The following is an 18,284-nucleotide window of genomic DNA, read 5'->3' as shown; positions in this document are numbered from 1 at the left end:
TCAGCTTATCAGAAATACCCTCCCAGACCTGCAAGCTTTTCCAAGTACATCCATGAAGGTGAGAATAACAAAAACTATCCAGTCAGCATAGAACAGATGAAGAGTGAAACATCTCCAGGAAACTAAACAAGTTCAGCTGACCTGGCTCAACCAAATTGGATACTATGACCTGGATGACTGAGAATCTCCATGACTGTGAAACTCACCCTTCGTCAAGACACTCATGCCATCACATTGACCTCATAGGGGGTTTTGAGGAGTGTTCCCCAAGACAGAAGAACTGAAGTTGGCGTCACAGACCCAATGACCAAGTGCAAGGTTTTTCCAGCTGCACTTTACCTGAGTGGAAAATAACAACTTCAATTCAAAACCTGAAGTCTTTTTTTGTTTCTTTCTTTCTTTTCTTAAGGACTTCACTGGTACATTACCTGAACACTGTTTCTTCACCTCGTTGACAGGGACAGGCTGCACAGCAATAAGGTACTTAGGTTCAGCATCTACGATAAAACCAAGAAAAAAATCCTGTTGAGCTTTTTTTCTGTGTGTGGATGTGGAACTCACTTTTTAACACAGCATTTACCTGAGGGTGAGATTAACAGTGAACGGGAGCTCAGTGTAGAACATGTGCACACCACAGCATGTGCTGTTACTAACATAAGGGGCTTTTAAATTCCAAAAATAAACAAGATGGACAAATAAACATGCCTTAGACAATATACAGGATGTTACTGGATGCAGTTTGGAGAAGATAAAACATCAGATGGACATGTATGTAGAAATGAACAGTGGATTTTTGCAGGAAGCCCTAGCTTGTGGTGTGTGCCAAAGGACTTTTAAATTCCAAAAGAAAGCAAGATGAACAAATAAAATGTGTGATGGACAACATAATGTATATTATTTGGCTTACATATAATTGATTGCTGACTCACAGTGTTGGAAATACTACAATAAAAATGAGGATTAATTTGAGTTTTCTCAAAGCTCTTTATTTATTTATTATTTTATTTGTGAATTGTTGAAGTTTCTTTGTTTAGTGAGTGAATTTCTGGGAAAGCCCTATAGTTATATTATTATTATTATTATTATTATTATTATTATTATTATTATTATTATTATTATTATTAATATTATTATTAATTACTTATGTATTATTATAATTATTATTAATATTGTTGTTGTTGATGTCATTATTATTAATTTGTTTGTTTGTTTTTTGATGTATAAATCGCATCAAAGCATAAGTCACAGACCTCCCAAACAGTTTAAAAAAAAACTGCAGCTTATACTCGGCAAATAAAACACCACAATGAAAAATCTATTTTTCAACATCTGATTTGTGTCCTTGATTGAAACAATCTGGGAAGATGTCTGACTCATGGTTACACTTCATTCTCAACTCAATTGGACCAATAGATTTTGAGCTATGACCACACAGCCCCAAACACAAACCACAGCAGCCTTGCGTACCAGTCTCGGTCTCGTAGGGCTCTCCATTCTCAGGCAGCTGGATGTACTGCTTGGAGAACATGCCGCTGCCGTAGCCCAGGATGTAGCCTTCCAGCTTTGTGTCAGGACTCGGCCGCAAGAACTTCATCACGATGGTGTCTCCTGTTGCAGTGATGCGGACTTTCATGTTCTGACGTCTCACTGAGGAGGCAGGGACAGGACACAAGTATCCCATTTAGGCCTTTCAGTTACAGAAAACATGGAAGCTTTCCAAAGTTAAATAAATGCATCTATTCTGACCATCTACAGCTGTCACTCTCCGTCAAGGGTTTTGCTATTTTTGGATCTGCCTCTAATCAGGTGTTCCATGACCCTACTGTGCATCTACCCCCCCACACACACACACACTGCACAAAGCTTTACTGAAATCCCTTCTGAACATTTGCCAAATGTCCTGTTTGGTGATAGTGGAGGTTTGCACCGTCTGCGTGTCTTCTAGTTTGGGAACTGTTGAGCGTTTGTTGTTTTGAAGTGAAAACCTGTGAGATAATGCACATGCAGAGCTGATCCTCCCGTTCTCATGCACATTAGGATCAGGTTTCTCTCCAGACAACACCGCACTTTCTGCCAGAACTCTCTTCTTGAGGATTCAGCCCAAATCTGCAGAGCCTAGGGATGGACGTCAGCTGAGGACATACAACAAAGCATGAGTCACCATAAGTACAGGCCAGCACAGGCTTCAGCGGGGCTGTTTGCTGATTACTGCAGCCAAAAAAACTGGACTTTGGCCAAATTGCAATACTCTAGTGTGCTGGATTGGACCTTAGTCTGAGATCATGACGGTGTGAAGGTTAGAACAACCTGGCACTGAGCAGAATCAGGAACAGGGTTATTAGAGAGCCACAACAAAATATGTAACAAGACTGCACTCGAAAAGGGGTGTGGCATGTAGCAGGTCCTTTCATTTAAAGCGACAGGCAGTTATTAAAATGCCTTTCTCAAGGATGCAGCACCTTGGTGCCTGTGAGGTATTTTTGGCTACAAACTATGACACCTGGTAGGTGATGTTGCTGAAAAGACATAATATGGCCCATTTTAAAGGAGTAATAAATGACAGTTTAAACATTAATATGGTAGCCAACAACTGTAAATGTGTAATGGTTTAATGCACAGAGATTGAAGGAGAATTCCCTCTGTGCTCTGAACTTTTTTGTCAGCTGTTCACATTCTTGGTCTGGCTGGACACACTTGTACATTTTGTGTATGAGATTTCCACTTGTGCATGTTTAACCCTCTGGGACCGACGCCATCATATACGACGGCTAAGACCAAGCTTTACTAAATTATAAATAACTTTTTAATGATATGAGATAGAAACTTACTTTTTTTTTTTTTTTTTTTTGCTGAAAAGTTAACTCCGCAGACGTTTGAGCCAGCCATCGGCCATCTTTGTACTCCTCATAGAAACTGTGTGATGACGTGCGCAATGTGAGTGTCCAATCAGAATTGGTTCACCGTCACATGGTTTTCCAAAATCCAATCGTAGGGCAGATTTACCGCACGTGAAAAGCTAAAGATCGTTTTCAGGAGTGATATGTTACTAGTTGGCCTGTTTGAATAGCCCCCTGGGTGCTCCAATGAGTACATACTATTCTAATTCGCCCTGCGCCATTACGCACAGCGATCAGTGAAGCAGACGGAGAGCCTCTGATGACAATCTCACGTGCTCAAACAAAGAGTGTGTAACTATCAGGATTCAGGATTACTCCACTAGTTTGCATATGAATGTTACTGGATAACTCTGTTGCTTTCTCTGTGTAAAGCACTGTTTACCATATCAATGGACAACAAAACGCACAGACCATTTTGTATATATTGTTCAAAATGTGCATTTGTGTTTATTGTTTGAACCTTTTTGTTGTACAGTCTTTTACACAAGACCTCAAATTACCTCAAAACAGTTGTTTATTATAGTTTGCTGTGTGTTTTGAATAAATGTGTGTGGAAAATTATTTTTCGCTTTATTTTTGATTGTATACCTTTATTACACTTATAAAACACAACAAAACATATATATTCTGAAAGCACAGGTTGTCCTGAAAAAAAAGAGACATAAAACCTGATTGTGGGATGCAGGGAGAGCTGTTAACAGCAATAATAAAACATTTATGCCAGGCGAGTGAACTGTCCAAAAAATGCCCTCGGACCCCAGAGGGTTAATGCATGCAAATCCTGCCCTGTGAATCCTTTACCGTTATATTTATAAAGAGACAGTAGTACTCACTACTTACCACAAAGCTGTTTAATTTTTTTTTCAAGGTGGTAGACACCAGCAACTTCCCACAAATATGTCCAACATTTAGAGGATCCGTCTGACCATTAACGTGATAGGAGAAGAATCTAAATATTTCTGCCTTTCCACATATAGAGAGTCCATAGATATGTTAGAAAAACTTCAAGTGTCATTTGTTCATCTCAACGTTGGGGGTTGAGGAGGAGTGGCCGAGGACAGAAGGTCAAGGATGGAGCTTTGTTTAGGTCATGAAGTGTGGCATAAGCATGGCATGTTGTGGCAGAAAAATCATTAATAGAACATCATTCATCATTCATAGTTAAGTTGTCAAAATTAGATCTATGTGCATGTGATGTGTTGCAACCATGGCACAGAAACGTATCAACATGAAAACAATTACGTTGATTTTAGAGTGTTCCCACGCTGAGATGGATTGTTTTCAGAACAGCCAAACTCCTGCTCTGTTTGTTTATCTGACCACCCAAAAATTCTACTCTAAATTCTACAATTGGAACCAAGGCATGTTGAAAACCATTCACCTTACAAACACATTAACAAGCTTTAAAATATTTATTTTAGAACCATAATTAGACTTGTAAATTGTTTTGGAGTGCCAAACCAAAACTATAACATCCAGCAACAAGAATTTTGCAAGTTTTTGAAGGACAAGCTCATGTTTCCACACATTTGTCCAAAAAAGCAGCTAGAATAAAAATAACGAAGATGTAGTGTAAGTGTTCAGTACCTGCTGTGTTTCTGGTATGTTTGCTTTCAGTTGAAATCAAGCTCTTTGCATATTAACAAACTTTGACTTTCAAAATTTAATGTCTTGGAAGTAAAAGAAATTCACAAGTTCATTTCAACCTGCATGCAACTTCAAAAACATTCATAGTGGGACAGAAAGGGAAGGAAGAAGTATCTGCTCTGGCTGCTTTCATACAAAATTCTTTCTGTGGGGTTGTGTAGTGTTGTGACTGTGATATATGACTTTTAGAATGTAACCACTGTTAATCAGAAAAAAGACAATTTATACCTCTGATTTTGTACATTTCTGAGCTGTACATTTGTATATTTCTCTCTCACAGACCCCACTCACTATGCACCTCACTCAACCATCTTCCTCGCTCTCTTTTTCTTTGGGGGAATAAATTCATGCAAAATCCTTTCCACAGGATTATGCAGAGGTATGACTGTGTCACTTCAGTTTTTGAATGTAAGCACATTCACAAATTAAAAGTTTACATTAATGATTTAGTACATTTCTATGCTAAGCATTTCCATTCTCTCACTGACAACCACACCTGCTTCTAATCCATCATCCATCCAGCATCCCCCCGTCATCCAGCCGGTAACAGACAGGCCTGTGGGGTATTACAAAAGCAAAAGAACACTGCTTTTCTGTTATACCTGTTGTGTCAAAGTTCACCCAGTTTCATCTCCCTTATATCCCCCTTTCAAAATGATAGCAATTATTGTTTTTGAGTTACTGTGTTAACAAACTGGGGAGTGGTGGACTACTGGCTACCTGTGTTTTACTGGGTACATGCCTCGGAATACCTTTCCATTTTCCAGCACAGCCAAAGTGTTTTGTATTTATTCATTTCGTTGGCATTAACTCCTGTAACACAGGTGACAGCTGTGTGAATGTACAAAGGTTTGTCTAACTCCAACCCATCTAGCCATCCTCATAACTACTTAGCTTGTTTTAGATTTACAGAATTTATGCGAAGGAAAGACTGGATACAAGCTGGACAGGTTACCATTCCATCACACAGTGAAGACATACAGGCAGACCATCATTGACTCTCACATTCCCGCCTATCTACAGTTACTGTTACATAAACACTGCCTTAGGTATCCAGTCAGACCCCTTGAGTCCCAATACACTGCCTATTTTCCATCGCTCCCTGCTTAAGCTGTATTTAATGACCAAAATCAGGAATGTTCTGTTGATCAACCAACTCAATTGGTCAACCCCACCTATCTTAGGTCATCAAATGTGGGTGGAACATGGAGATGTGGGAATATATGCAGGGTGTGGGGTCCCGAGGACCACCACAGGGTCAGGTGAGACTTGTCTTTGGGTTTTCTCACTTAAGAAGCGCTAACCTTCTTGTTGCTGTGTGTTTACAGTAAAACTGTTGATTTAGTTACTCTGCATTTAATCACTTAATGTTTCCACAGGCTACAATACTTCAAATAATAGACTATCTCTCCATGTTGTGACTTTTTCTGTCCTCCCTACAGCACAGTCTTTGGCTCGTGCTTCAGCGTAAAATGAAATATTGGAACTTTGCATGAGGAATCATGTCAAAAGCTGCCAGAGGCTATAACAGAGAGTGAAAGAGGGGGGAACCCCCAGATTTGAAAAATATTCTCATATTTTTCCAGAGATGTGTTTTCTATCAAAACTGCATTTGTTTTGTTTCGCTCGTCAATATTTCCGTTCAAACAAGAGTCAGACTGGATTGGAGGGAGAAGCTCCGTATGAATCATTAGGAAACTTGCAACGCTTTTAAAACTCCAGTACAAGCAAACACTGGCTTGTGTCGCAAAAGAACCCGTCCAAAAATGAGCCAACTGGCCCAGGCACTGTTGAGACATATTTCCAGAGTAAAACGAATAAAGCTACAGGAACCAGTCCAGTCACAAGCCCGATAATCAATCAACTCAAGTACAAAGGAAAACTATCGACAAGTGTCCAACCAGAACAAAGCTGCAAAGCCACAAAGTCAAATAAAGTCATTTTAAATGAACGCAGTCCCGAGGACAGGAGTGGATTAAAGTTCAAGAATCCAGTTAAACCTGGATCCTGTCGAAAACAATGAGATTGGTGAAAATGAATGATCTCATCAAATGGAATGCAAGTACAGTACAACTTAATCTACCATATTACATTTCATAACCTAACTAAAGGTATTTACCACAAATAATAAAGTCAGTAAAGTGCCTAAATATCATCTGTACATCATCAGTACAGTTGTAGGGTTCCAGAAACTTTTGATCAAAACCCAATATTACCCAATTAATACGTGTCAATTAGAATGTCTGCTTTATTTCCAAAAAAACGTTTTTCCAAATTCTGGTCCTCAGGGATCTCTAATTAGCACATTTTCCATCCAAAAGCTGCTTATTCAGGTATGCTCAACCAATCCAGAGCTAGCAGACATCTGAATGAGCTAATCAGGATTTGGCAGAGCAGGGAGAGTTGGAAAAGCTACAGGTTAGGGGTCTGACAAGAAGAGGGCTGGGAACCGCTGGATTAAGAGACAGACTAATTGAAATTAGCCAAGTTGAAATTAGTTGAGCTAATAGGATTAATAAATGGAAAAGCTTTAACTATGTTGAATGTTTGGTCTCCAAAGTAAACATCAAACAAGGTCATCACCCATTGGATTCTATGACATATGTTAGGCCGTAACATGATAACTAAGAATGACACATGGAGCAAACTATTCCTTTTTAAAACCCTATTATTAACTTAACCACTAATTTGCATCACGTTTTACCCAAATTAGACCAAATTGACCTTTGTCAACATTCTTGATGTTCTTAACCCATACCTCCATAATATTCAGTCACAGATAGTCCAAATATACCTTTTTGGAATCTTTGTGATCAGCCAAATAATGTGGTATAGTTTTCAATATGATTGAAGCATCTTTTAATTTTGACCCCTGTGTAATTCTTTAATTCTGGCTATCTATTGAAAATTCGAGTGGCCAGTCCTCTTTTTTTTCTTCAAAAGTGTGATGTCTAAGGAGCAGTTGTGCCAAATTTGGTGCTTCTTGTTGTGTGGGCCTCTGAAGAGGAGGTACTGCTGGCCCACCACCACCAGTCGGCGCCCTGCTTGGAGTGCGGGCTTCAAGCATGAGAGGGCGCCGAGACAGAGTGACAGCTGTCACTCATTTGCACCAGCTGTCAACAATCACCGTCATCTCTATAAAAGCCGGATCATTACTCCACCTCCTCGCCGAGAAATCTACTACCGTCAAAGGTAATCTTCTCTGCTGTATCTAACGATATTATTATCATTATTATTCTGCTTTGCAGCCGTGTTCCTGCGTCTCAGTCCCTGCTGGAGTGGTATACAGTGAGAGTCAGCGACGTCCTCGCCTCTCACTCCTCCTAAGGAAGCGACTGACAGGAGCTGCACGTTTGTTCTTTATTGGAGGTGGAGGTTCTCCCTCCCGAAGGAACTAGTTCCAAGGATTACTGGGTGTGTGGATACACACTCACCTTAACTGTTTTGTCATCTTCTGCCAGCAGTACCAGGGTCTGCAACAGAAGACAGTGACTACCTGGGGACTCAGGACTTGGCGGCTCCAGTGTTCTTCAGGCCGTTGGTGGTGGAAGCTGTGTGGGTCCCGGCTCTCAGATCGCCAGAGGTCTCCTATCTTCGAGCCTGCCCGCACGTCACCTTGTGTACAATTGGCACTATCTGTATCTGTATTTAGTTGTGCGATTCACAACATTAAATTGTTACTCTTTGTCTTATCCATTGTCCGTTCTTTTGCGCCCCGTGTTGCGGGTTCGTGTTACGACCCTTTCCCAACACTTCTATCACCATTTGCAGAATTCCTCTGCAAATATTCTGTTATCTGCTGTGCTATCTTTGGAACTGGGAGCAACCTACCTGAACATAGGGAGAACATGCAAACTCCACACAGAAAGGACTAGTTCTGAAGCAAACCTGGGACCTCCTATGGGGGAGGCAGCAGTACTAACCGCTAAGCGACCGTGCTGCCCCTGTTTCCGTTTGGTCCACAAGTTTCAGTGTGACTGAGGTCTAGGCTTTGGCCTGGCCATTCGAGCACGTTCACTTTGCTTTTGGATAATTGTCCCGCTGGAAGATATCTTGAGGTGTTGCTTGAGAATTTCCAGATAATGTTAGTTTTTCATGAGGTCATTTATATTATGGAGTGCACCAGTCCATGTCTCAGAAAAACACCTAAGGCATGATGCTGATTAGAACCTCAACACTTTCCTCCACATATATGATGATCCTTCAGGCCAAACACTTCTAATTTTGTTTATCTGAACAAGATAACATTTGTCTAAAAGGTTCAGCCTTTGTTCTGTTGATCATCTATTCCTATTATTAGGGTTCTGTTGGACCTTTAGGTGGTAATTTGAGCCTCCTTTCTGAGCGAGTCCATATGGCCTCAAAGTTCTTATGTTTTCATTTACTCGATTTCCCAGTTGCTAGTGGTACTTTAAATTTACTGGAGATAGTTCCAAAAGATGAATCTGACTTACGGAGAGCCACAGTTTTCCTCAGGATGTATCACTATTTTTCTTTTCCTCTAGTCTTAAAAAGTACAGAAGCTTGAATCTTCAACTGGACTGGGTTGCTTGACGCGAGGATGTCCTCGCGTCAAGCAACCCAGTCCAGTTGAAGATTCAAGCTTCTCTACTATGGAAACCACCTGGACAACTGAGAGCCTACACAGAAATTCCAGTCTTAAACACAATACATCACTGGTTCCATGGGTGGACCTTTAAACACAGCCAGCGATGCCCCAGTTAACCCATAATTAGACCAATGATCCAATATGAAGCTTCAAAAAAGAATTACATCAATTTCTGAAATTTATGAAAGACAGCATAATCCTCACCAGGCCAACCCTTGGCTCATTGAACTGATGCATGAAGCAGGTGAGAGTCAAGAACTCGCCGTGGATGGGACGCCAGCCCGTAGGAGGTTGATGGTTCCAATTTACTTTTGTGTGGACTGGGACAATGGAGATGAAGTCTCATGTCCATAGACTGAGACGTGAACCCTCAAGCAGATACACCTGGACTTGAGTCCCCGTCTATAAATTGACAGCTCAACTCCAATGGCAAAGAACCAAGTATTCTGCAATTGTTTGATAACATGAAATATGCACTTAGTTAAAAATAGTGTTTGAAGGATTTCAGCCAAGCTGTACCTAAATACATGACCTCAACTCTATTTCTCTGTAATTAAAAGTCCTAACAAATATAATCTATGCTCAGGATAAGGATGCCAATTAGACAAAATATGGTAGAAATTACTTTGTTTATACCATGGTGACATATGAGCCTTTATTATCACGAGATCAGAACCGACTGAACAACCTTTACTGTACGAGCAAATCCATCTAAGAACATGTCAGATTATTCAATAAGCAAATTCACATCGTCCAATAAACATTTCACCCTTGTGTTCAGCCTGTTGTGGACTGGATGCCAAGCGAGTGCACTCACTGGTGCAAAATCTAGAAACACCGATAAGTGGAAACATGCACTGAGCTCACAACATGTTGGATCATCAGCAGTGATAGATGGTCCTCTGGGAAAGGGAGTAGGTGAACAGGGTTGTGAGAATAAAACACTTATCTTCCAATGTCATCATATCATGAACTGAAATGGCATAAAATGTGTAAACTCTTTATCCGCTGTTTGTTTTGTGACACCAATTAACAGAGGTGTAACAAACCACCAAAACAAAACAAATTAAACATTTTGCTCCTGATTCCAACAGACATTTGATAGGCTGCTGTCCTTCCACATAAGCTTACTCTTCAAAAAAAAGGGAAAAATTGCCATCACGATGACTGATATCACATTTGTGATTGTTCAGGATCAAGACTAAGATATAGGCTTTCATTGTTTCCCTGGACTTATCAATCAGAAGTGAAGCTGTGTTCCATTAAAGTGTTGAACTTGTAGAGACGTCCACGTTTTTTGGGTCCTTGGCCTTTTAGATTCAGAGAGCATTCATGGAGTCATGAGTTTGCTCGATGGGGTGCTTGGTGATGCCGATATCTTTGCAGGAGAACGGAGATCCAAGTCTTTAGGCCCCTGGTGCTTGGACACTAACTGGTGACTTAAGGAGATAACTCTATGTTTCTGGTAGTAGGTCTCTTCAGAGGATCCTTGGGTCCAATTGGAATGACTTTACGTCAAATGAGTGGTTATTTAGGGATACTCAGATGAGGTGTACCTTTTTAAAATTCAAACCGTGACAGAATGTCACTTACGCCATTTTTGCCATGTGGCGTGTTCCTCTGAGTATGATCCAGTGTTCAGGACCTGATGGCTGTCCATATTTCAACTGGTTGCATGCAGAAAGATAATTATGCTCAAGAGGTGTGGATGGACCGTTTGTCTGCCTCGGTGGTTGCCATCCAGGACTCATGGCGGTTTTGTAGTGTGGTGGATTTGAGCAGCACACTGCCCCAACATCTGATCCCAGACCTTTAACACAAATTTCCATCAACATTCATCAAATACAAATCTAACTGTATAACGCTGTATATACATGTGCAAATCTTTCCCTATTTATGAGTTTTTAATTTGATTTATTTTCAACTTTCTAATTTTGTTTAATTATTTAAATACTTGTAAAATCCGTTTTTATTATTATACATTTAAACATCCATAAGACACTGATTCTGAGAGACTTGTGTCTTCTCCCCATTTCATGTTGACCCTGTTTTAACATATATTTGACAAATAAAACTGATTTGACTTGAATTTGGCAGCTCATTTATGTTTCTCCCTCTGTTCCATCTAGTCCATTCTCCTCTCTTGTTCCAGGAGTTGAAAAGCCCTGCATTGAAATAATTTTTCTCCAAATAAATACACTGAGATCATCTCAGCCATTTTCCATTTTGGATGAGCGGGTGAACTGGTGAACTATAAATAGGCAAAGCAAAGCCCCAAAGTCCCTGGAACAGGACTACAAGGCCTGTGTTGTTTTCACAACTTCCAATGGAAAAGACCGTTAAATTTGACATTAAAGTTGTGCTTTTAGTGGAAATGATCAAATAATGGAAGTTTGTATTTAACCATTCACCCTGTAACTAATGAAGAAGAAAATCCTATATATGTAGGGCCTGAGGCCCATGATAGTGCTGGAGCTTATCCCTGGATTCCATCACTCCCCTGGACAGGATTCCAGTCCATCATAGGTTACTTCCCCAGAAAAGGCGCACAGCTCGATGGACTGGAACAAAACAGATTTACTTGCGTGTGTAAAAACATGTGCAAGTGCCACTGTACTTGCAAATACACCTGCATTTACTAACAGAGTGCACTGAGGACTGTGTCTGTCAAATGTGCAAAATATTGTCCATTTAGAGCCTTTGCCTTTATGAATATGCAATTTGGGGTTTGTCCACACGAGTGAGCAAATTCTGGGAGGTAATATGCAAATAGGTGAGGTTTGCGCATAAAAAATCATTTATCATGGACAAAGGAAATTTAGCAGGTGCTGATTTTGTTTGCATGTTGTGACGTTGAAGCCATGGCGTCAACTATTTGCATTTGACAGACTGCCGTTACAGCGACAGAGAGGCCGCCACCTCCTTCTACACATAATTTTTAAAAGAAAAATCATTCATTATAAATCTCGGGCTGATTTAAAGATGTCAACAGTTTACTTTGTGTTCATTTCTTTAATGTAAATGTCTCCATATGTAACAGGTGGACCAGAGGACATTTTTGGTGCAATGCATCATAACTGCAGTCATTGATGTGTCACGCTGTGTCACACAAATAAACAAATGTGCATATCTTGGGGTTGGTGGGATGATCCACACGTCTGTGTGCACAGAGCTGTGCGTCCTTCCGACACACAGCATTTGTCTGTGTGTTACACAACTGCACACAGCTGCCTGTGCATGCAAGACAGCAATGTTTCACCCCTCACAGGCTCTGAGGTGTGTGAGCAGCGTGCACACCTATCTTTGTGGGTTGATGCATGCATCGGTGTGCTTAAATACCATGATTGGAAGAACAAGTAAACCTCAGGAAAAAAGAGATTTTTGCTTTTTTTCTTTCTTTTTAATTTTTAACATGTGAACATGCAGTTATGCATCACAGGTCTCATACTGCAAGTGAATGTGCTCCTTAACTATCGCTATCAGATGACAGCCGTATGGGTCAGAGCAAGAAATTACTAAAAAGAAATGAAAAGAAAAGAAAGTCACATCAGGATTTGGGAAAATGCTTGTTTACAATGAGAGTGGTGGATACATGGAACAGCCTGTCAGAGGATGTAGTGACAGCACAGAGTGTAATCAGTGGCAAACACTGAGGGAGCAATGATAGTGTAATATAATATAGACACTCACTCATCTTCAACCACTTACTCCAGTTAAGAGTTATGGGGGCTGGAACCTATCCCAGAAGTCATAAGACATGAGGCAGAATAGACCCTGGACAGGATGCCAGTCTGTCGTAGGGCAACATATAAAAAACAAACATATTCACACAATTTAAAGTTTCCAGTCCACCTAACCTACATGGATGCTGGATGTGGGAGGAAACCGGAGCACCTGGAGGGAACCTGTGCAAACACGGGGAGAACCTGCAAACACCACAAACACCACACAGAAAGGCCACAGGTGGGAATCGATCCCATGACCTTGTTGCCGTGAGGCAGCAGTGCTAACCACTAAGCCTCTGTGCTGCTCGTAATATAGCCAGCATTAGATAAATCAATAAAATATACTGCTATTTGTGTACTGAGTTATCTTCCATGTATATTAGATCTGGATAAGGAGGTGCCTTGCACCTGTGCCCAGTAATTGAAGTGGTTAATTTGATTTAATTTAGTGCTTACCACCATTAACACGTGCAAAAATCCTCATTTACATACTGCTGTCTATGTCACATTACCACCAGCTATCAATTGCACATTTACGCTTAATAAATCACTCGCAAAATGTCTCCACCTCAACGTGCAAAAGTTGTGATTGCCCGTGAAATTTAGCACAACATACCTGGAATCTTAATCAAGAAGGCCCCAAGTGTCTTGTCCAAAGACACAAACAGGTAGCGTGACTGCAGAGAAAACCCAAGTCTACTCATTGGAGCCCAAGTCCTTTAACCACTGAGCTACCTGCTCTACATGAGAGCATAAAATATTTATACTGTTTTTTTTAATGTTTCACTCAGGTACATAGCCCTCTGGACACATACAGTATCTTTGTTTGCTCAGTGCTCTCGATGTCAGAGTAATTTTACTCACTTGTGACATTATGGTACTCTGGTCTCTTGTGTTTCTGCTCTGGAAAGGGTGAGGTGTTGAGTAGAGCAGGGTTCCCTCAGTGGGGAGGCAGACAAAGATGTTTTATGGTTTTTAGTAAATCAGTCACCTTCATTTAAAGCAATGAAGTGTGAAAATCTATCTGAGCTCTGTGCCAGACAGCAGAGAGGGTTTGAAATTATTTGACTCAAACAACCTATAATGGGAATACCTCGAGCCAATAAGCGCGCAGGGCCCGTCACGCTCAATTTTTTATTTTTTTTTGCTATTGAATTTTCAAATTTCACTTCATCTGTCATTTTACAGACCGCACCGGCATCAAGCTGATTCAAACAGCTCAATGTTCTTCTCCTCAACCGCTAACTCCATCTAACCATAATGGATTCCAGAGTTTTCCCAGTCCTGATGGCACATATAAACCCCCCAATGTGTTATGGATTTACCCTTGGACTTGGTTCTAGCTGGACAAGGCTAGAAATCATCCAGAGGCAGGTGTCCGGGAACCATTCCATCTTTATTTGAATTCATTTTAATAAAACACATACCAAACAGTGACATATTCACTTGAGTAATTTCTGTAGTATTTCACAAAAAACTTCAACTCCGACTCACAAATTCACACCAATTCCTAATTACAAGCTGTCGTCAAACTGTTGCTCTTTGAGCCAAAGGAAGTAAATCAGTGTTTAAAACCGAGGCGGTTAACATGTTAGCTAGATGACGTACCTTCCAACATTGGGATTTTAACATTCGGGAGACTTTTCTGTGGGTGGAGGTGGAAAATGAATAAGTAAATAGATCATTATTTATTGCATACACATTATGATGAATCAATCATTTACAGCAAAACGCTTCAGTTTTAAAATGGTATCGATACTTATTTTAAAATATAAACATTTAGAATATTAATAAGTAGAAGAAGAAGTAATAGTGCAGCAAATAATTGAAAACAATACTTCACATGGTGATACAATCACCATATCCAGCACAAATTCTCCTTTGACATTGCTCTTTTGAAAAAAAAACTGACGGCAGCCAGGTAGGGGTCAATTGAAGAATTACACAGGGGTTAAAATATAAAAATGCTCCAATCATATTGAAAACTATACCACATTATTTGTCTGATCATAAAGATTCCAAAAAGGTATAGTTTTTACTGTCTATGACTGAATGGTATGGAGTTATGGGGTAAAAACCTTACGAATGGTGACAAAGGTCAATTTCAGTTTGTACAGGGCTGAAAAGTTAAAGTTGCTCCAATTTTAGTAAAAAAAAAAAAAATGGTGCAAATTGTTGATTGAGCTACTTGGATTAATAAATGGAATAGTTTGACTGTGTTGAATGGCTGGGCTCTAAGTAAAGGTCAAATAATGTTGACATCCATTGAATTCTATAACATGTGACATATGTTACCCCGTAAAATGATAACTAAGCATGATATGGTCCAAACTATTCCTTTTTGAAACCCTGTTAACTCAACCAATAATTTGCATGACCTTTGAACACAATTGGAGTAACTGTAACTTTTGACCCCTGTACAAACTGAAACTGAACTTTGTCACCATTCTTGTTGTTTTTACCCCATAACTCTATAGAATTCAGTCATGGATAGTCCAAACTATACCTTTATGGAATCTTTACATTCAGACAAATAATGTGGTGTAGTTTTCAATATGACTGGAGCATCTTTATATTTGACCCCTATGTAATTCTTCAATTGACCCCTTACGTTACCGCCTATTGAAAATTCAAGTGGCCCGTCTGTTTTTTCAAAAGAGTAATATCTAAGGGCCCAGTCCTACTGGGGAGGGAATTAATTGCACATGAATTGAGTATACAAATGTCGGGGCGTTCGCTGTCATCCACAACAAAAGTGGCCAAAAATGACAGATGTCTCAGTATGAATTACGGATATATTAATAATGTACAGCGAATATATGAGGAACAATCACGGATGTATAACGCATGTATTGAGGAAACGGATCAGACGCATTGTGATTATCACGGAGGTATTACAGATGTATTGAGAATGCATTGCGCACGTGTTGCACATGCACACCATCTGCATTGCGGTCATAAGAGAAGCGCACTTGGGCTTTTCAGCATCACTATTTACACTAACACCACAGCCTCTGGACCATTTGCTGGACTTGGACAAGTTGACTGGAGTAAACACGCAGTGAACAAAGCGAGTGATGACGTCAGCGGATCACATCAGAGTGCAGCTCGTCTGAACGATTATAACAAGAAGTTAAATTAAATTTAAATTAAATCTGTTATAAACATAAAAATAAATACTTTAACGGCTGCACATAAGAAGGAAAAAACACGCAACTGTTTTATCAGCATTGACAATGTAAACAAGTCAAATAATTACCTTTTTAGACGGCTCAAAAAGCTTTCTGCAGCTTGTTAGGTGCGCGAACGGTTTGGCTGCAGCCTCCTCTGTGATCCAGGAAGTGATCAGAGCCATTTTCAACAGCCAATTTGCCAGAAAAAAATGATTAATCCGCCACAAAATAATTATTTATATACGCAGCATCCAGCACAGAGCGTGTGGCAGCCGGTAGAACAAAGAACAGCGTTACCACAGTTACTTTGAAAGTTACTTTGAAAAGTTACTTTATTAGCAGCTGCGGACAACTTGTTGGCAACTTGTTACCTGCCTGAAGAGTTGAACGAATTAGAATCAGCTGGTTTAGTGGGTGAATGGAACAAATATGTGGTAGGTATTTTACTCACTGGTTCCAGGATTACCCACCTCTGGTGGTAATTTGGCAGGCCAGGTCCTTATCCACTTAGTGTGTCTTATCAACTTAGCATTTGTTCATGTTTTATGTAATTTTGTACATTTTGAACATCTTGTAACCACAAGGCCCACAAGGCATTGCACCTGTTTGAACTTGTTACCTGTATAAAAGACACCTGTGCACACAATCAATCACACTCCAACCTGTCCCCATGGCCAAGACCAAAGAGCTGTCTAAGAACATCAAGGAATAAAACTGTAGACCTGCACAAGGCTGGCATGGGCTACAGGACAACAGGCAAGCAGCTTGGTGAGAGGACGACAACAACTGTTATGATTATTTATTAGAAAGTGAAAGAAACACAAGATGACTGTCCATCTCCCTCGGTCTGGGATTCCATGCAAGATCTCACTTCGTGGGGTAAGGATGATTCTGAGAAAGCTCAGAACTACACAGGAGGACCTGGTCAATGACCTGAAGATAGCTGGGATCACAGTCGCAAAGATTACATTAGTAACACACAATGCCGTCCATTGTTTAAAATCCTGCAGGGCAGCAACGTCCCCCTGCTCAAGCCAGCACAGTCCAGGCCTGTTTGAAGTTCACCAGTGACCATCTGGATGATCCAGAGGAGGCATGGGAGAAAGTCATGTGGTCAGATGAGACCAAAATAGAGCTTTCTAGAATCAACTCCACTTGCTGTGTTTAGAGGATGAGAATAACCCCAAGAACACCATCCCAACCGTGAAGCATGGGGGTGGAAACATCATACTCTGGGGGTGCTCTTCTGCAAAGGGGACAGGACGACTGCACTGTATTGAAGGGAGGATGGATGGAGTCATGTATTGCAAGATTTTGGCAAACAACTTCCTTCCCTCAGTAAGAGCACTGAAGATGGGTCGTGGCTGGGTCTTCCAGCATGACAATGACCCCAAACACACAGCCAGGGCAACTAAGGAGGGGCTCCGTAAGAAGCATTCCAAGGTCCTGGAGTGGCCGAACCAGTCTCCAGACCTGAACTCAATAGAAAATCTTTGGAGGGAGCTAAAACTCCAGCCATAAAGATCTGGAGAAGATCTGTATGGAGGAGTGGACCAAAATCCCTGTTGCAGTGTGCAAACTTGGTCAAGAACTACAGGAATGTCTGACCTCTGTAATGGCAGACGAATGTTTCTGTACCAACTGTTAAGGTCTATTTTTCTAGGGGATCAAATACTTATTTCATTCAATAAAATGCAAATTAATTATTTAAAAATCAATACAATGTGATTTTCTGGATTTTTTTTTTTTTTTTTTTTTTTTAGTTCCTGTCTCTCACAGTTGAAGTGCACCTATGATTAAAAAAATACAGACCTCTCCATTCTTTGTAGGTGGGAAACCTGCAAAACTGAGAGGGGGTCAAATACTTATTTCTCCCACTGTACTTAAGATTTATTTGGTGGTATGCCCTTTCTGCTTTGACATCTAAACCAGAGCTACATCTATGAGCTATAAGCTAACAGCTAACGTTAACCTTGTGGGCCTATCTTCTTGCTCAGAACAGCTTTTATACATACACCTTTGAATCATATTGAAGGTCGCAAGGTTGAAATTATTATTGGATTTGTAGAATGTGTTTAAGTCACTTGATTTCATTCACTTGGTCATACAAATGGAAGGAGTTTCATCAGAGGATAACAACACAGGGAAGGCCCGGATGATAGATATGAACTATGGGAGAAACCTGTGAAAACATGTGTTGGTGGGCATAGACATATAAACTTTGTGGGGGTTT

General features: G+C 40.4%; 1 protein-coding gene across 1 annotated transcript in view; it reads right to left on the bottom strand.

Moving 5' to 3' along the window:
* The window catches only part of LOC117525329 (target of Nesh-SH3), a 113,981-nt gene that overhangs the window by 61,959 nt on the left and 33,738 nt on the right, over positions 1-18,284 (bottom strand). Inside the window, exons 8-9 of the mRNA XM_034187170.1 lie at positions 1,468-1,647; positions 429-497 (exon numbers count right to left, since the gene is read on the bottom strand). Of these exons, the coding sequence (XP_034043061.1) occupies positions 429-497; positions 1,468-1,647 (249 nt within the window). The remainder of the gene's footprint in view (positions 1-428; positions 498-1,467; positions 1,648-18,284) is intronic.

Source organism: Thalassophryne amazonica, chromosome 14 (assembly GCF_902500255.1).
Source record: "Thalassophryne amazonica chromosome 14, fThaAma1.1, whole genome shotgun sequence".
Lineage (NCBI taxonomy): Eukaryota > Metazoa > Chordata > Actinopteri > Batrachoidiformes > Batrachoididae > Thalassophryne > Thalassophryne amazonica.
This window is presented reverse-complemented; position numbering and strand designations above follow the sequence as displayed.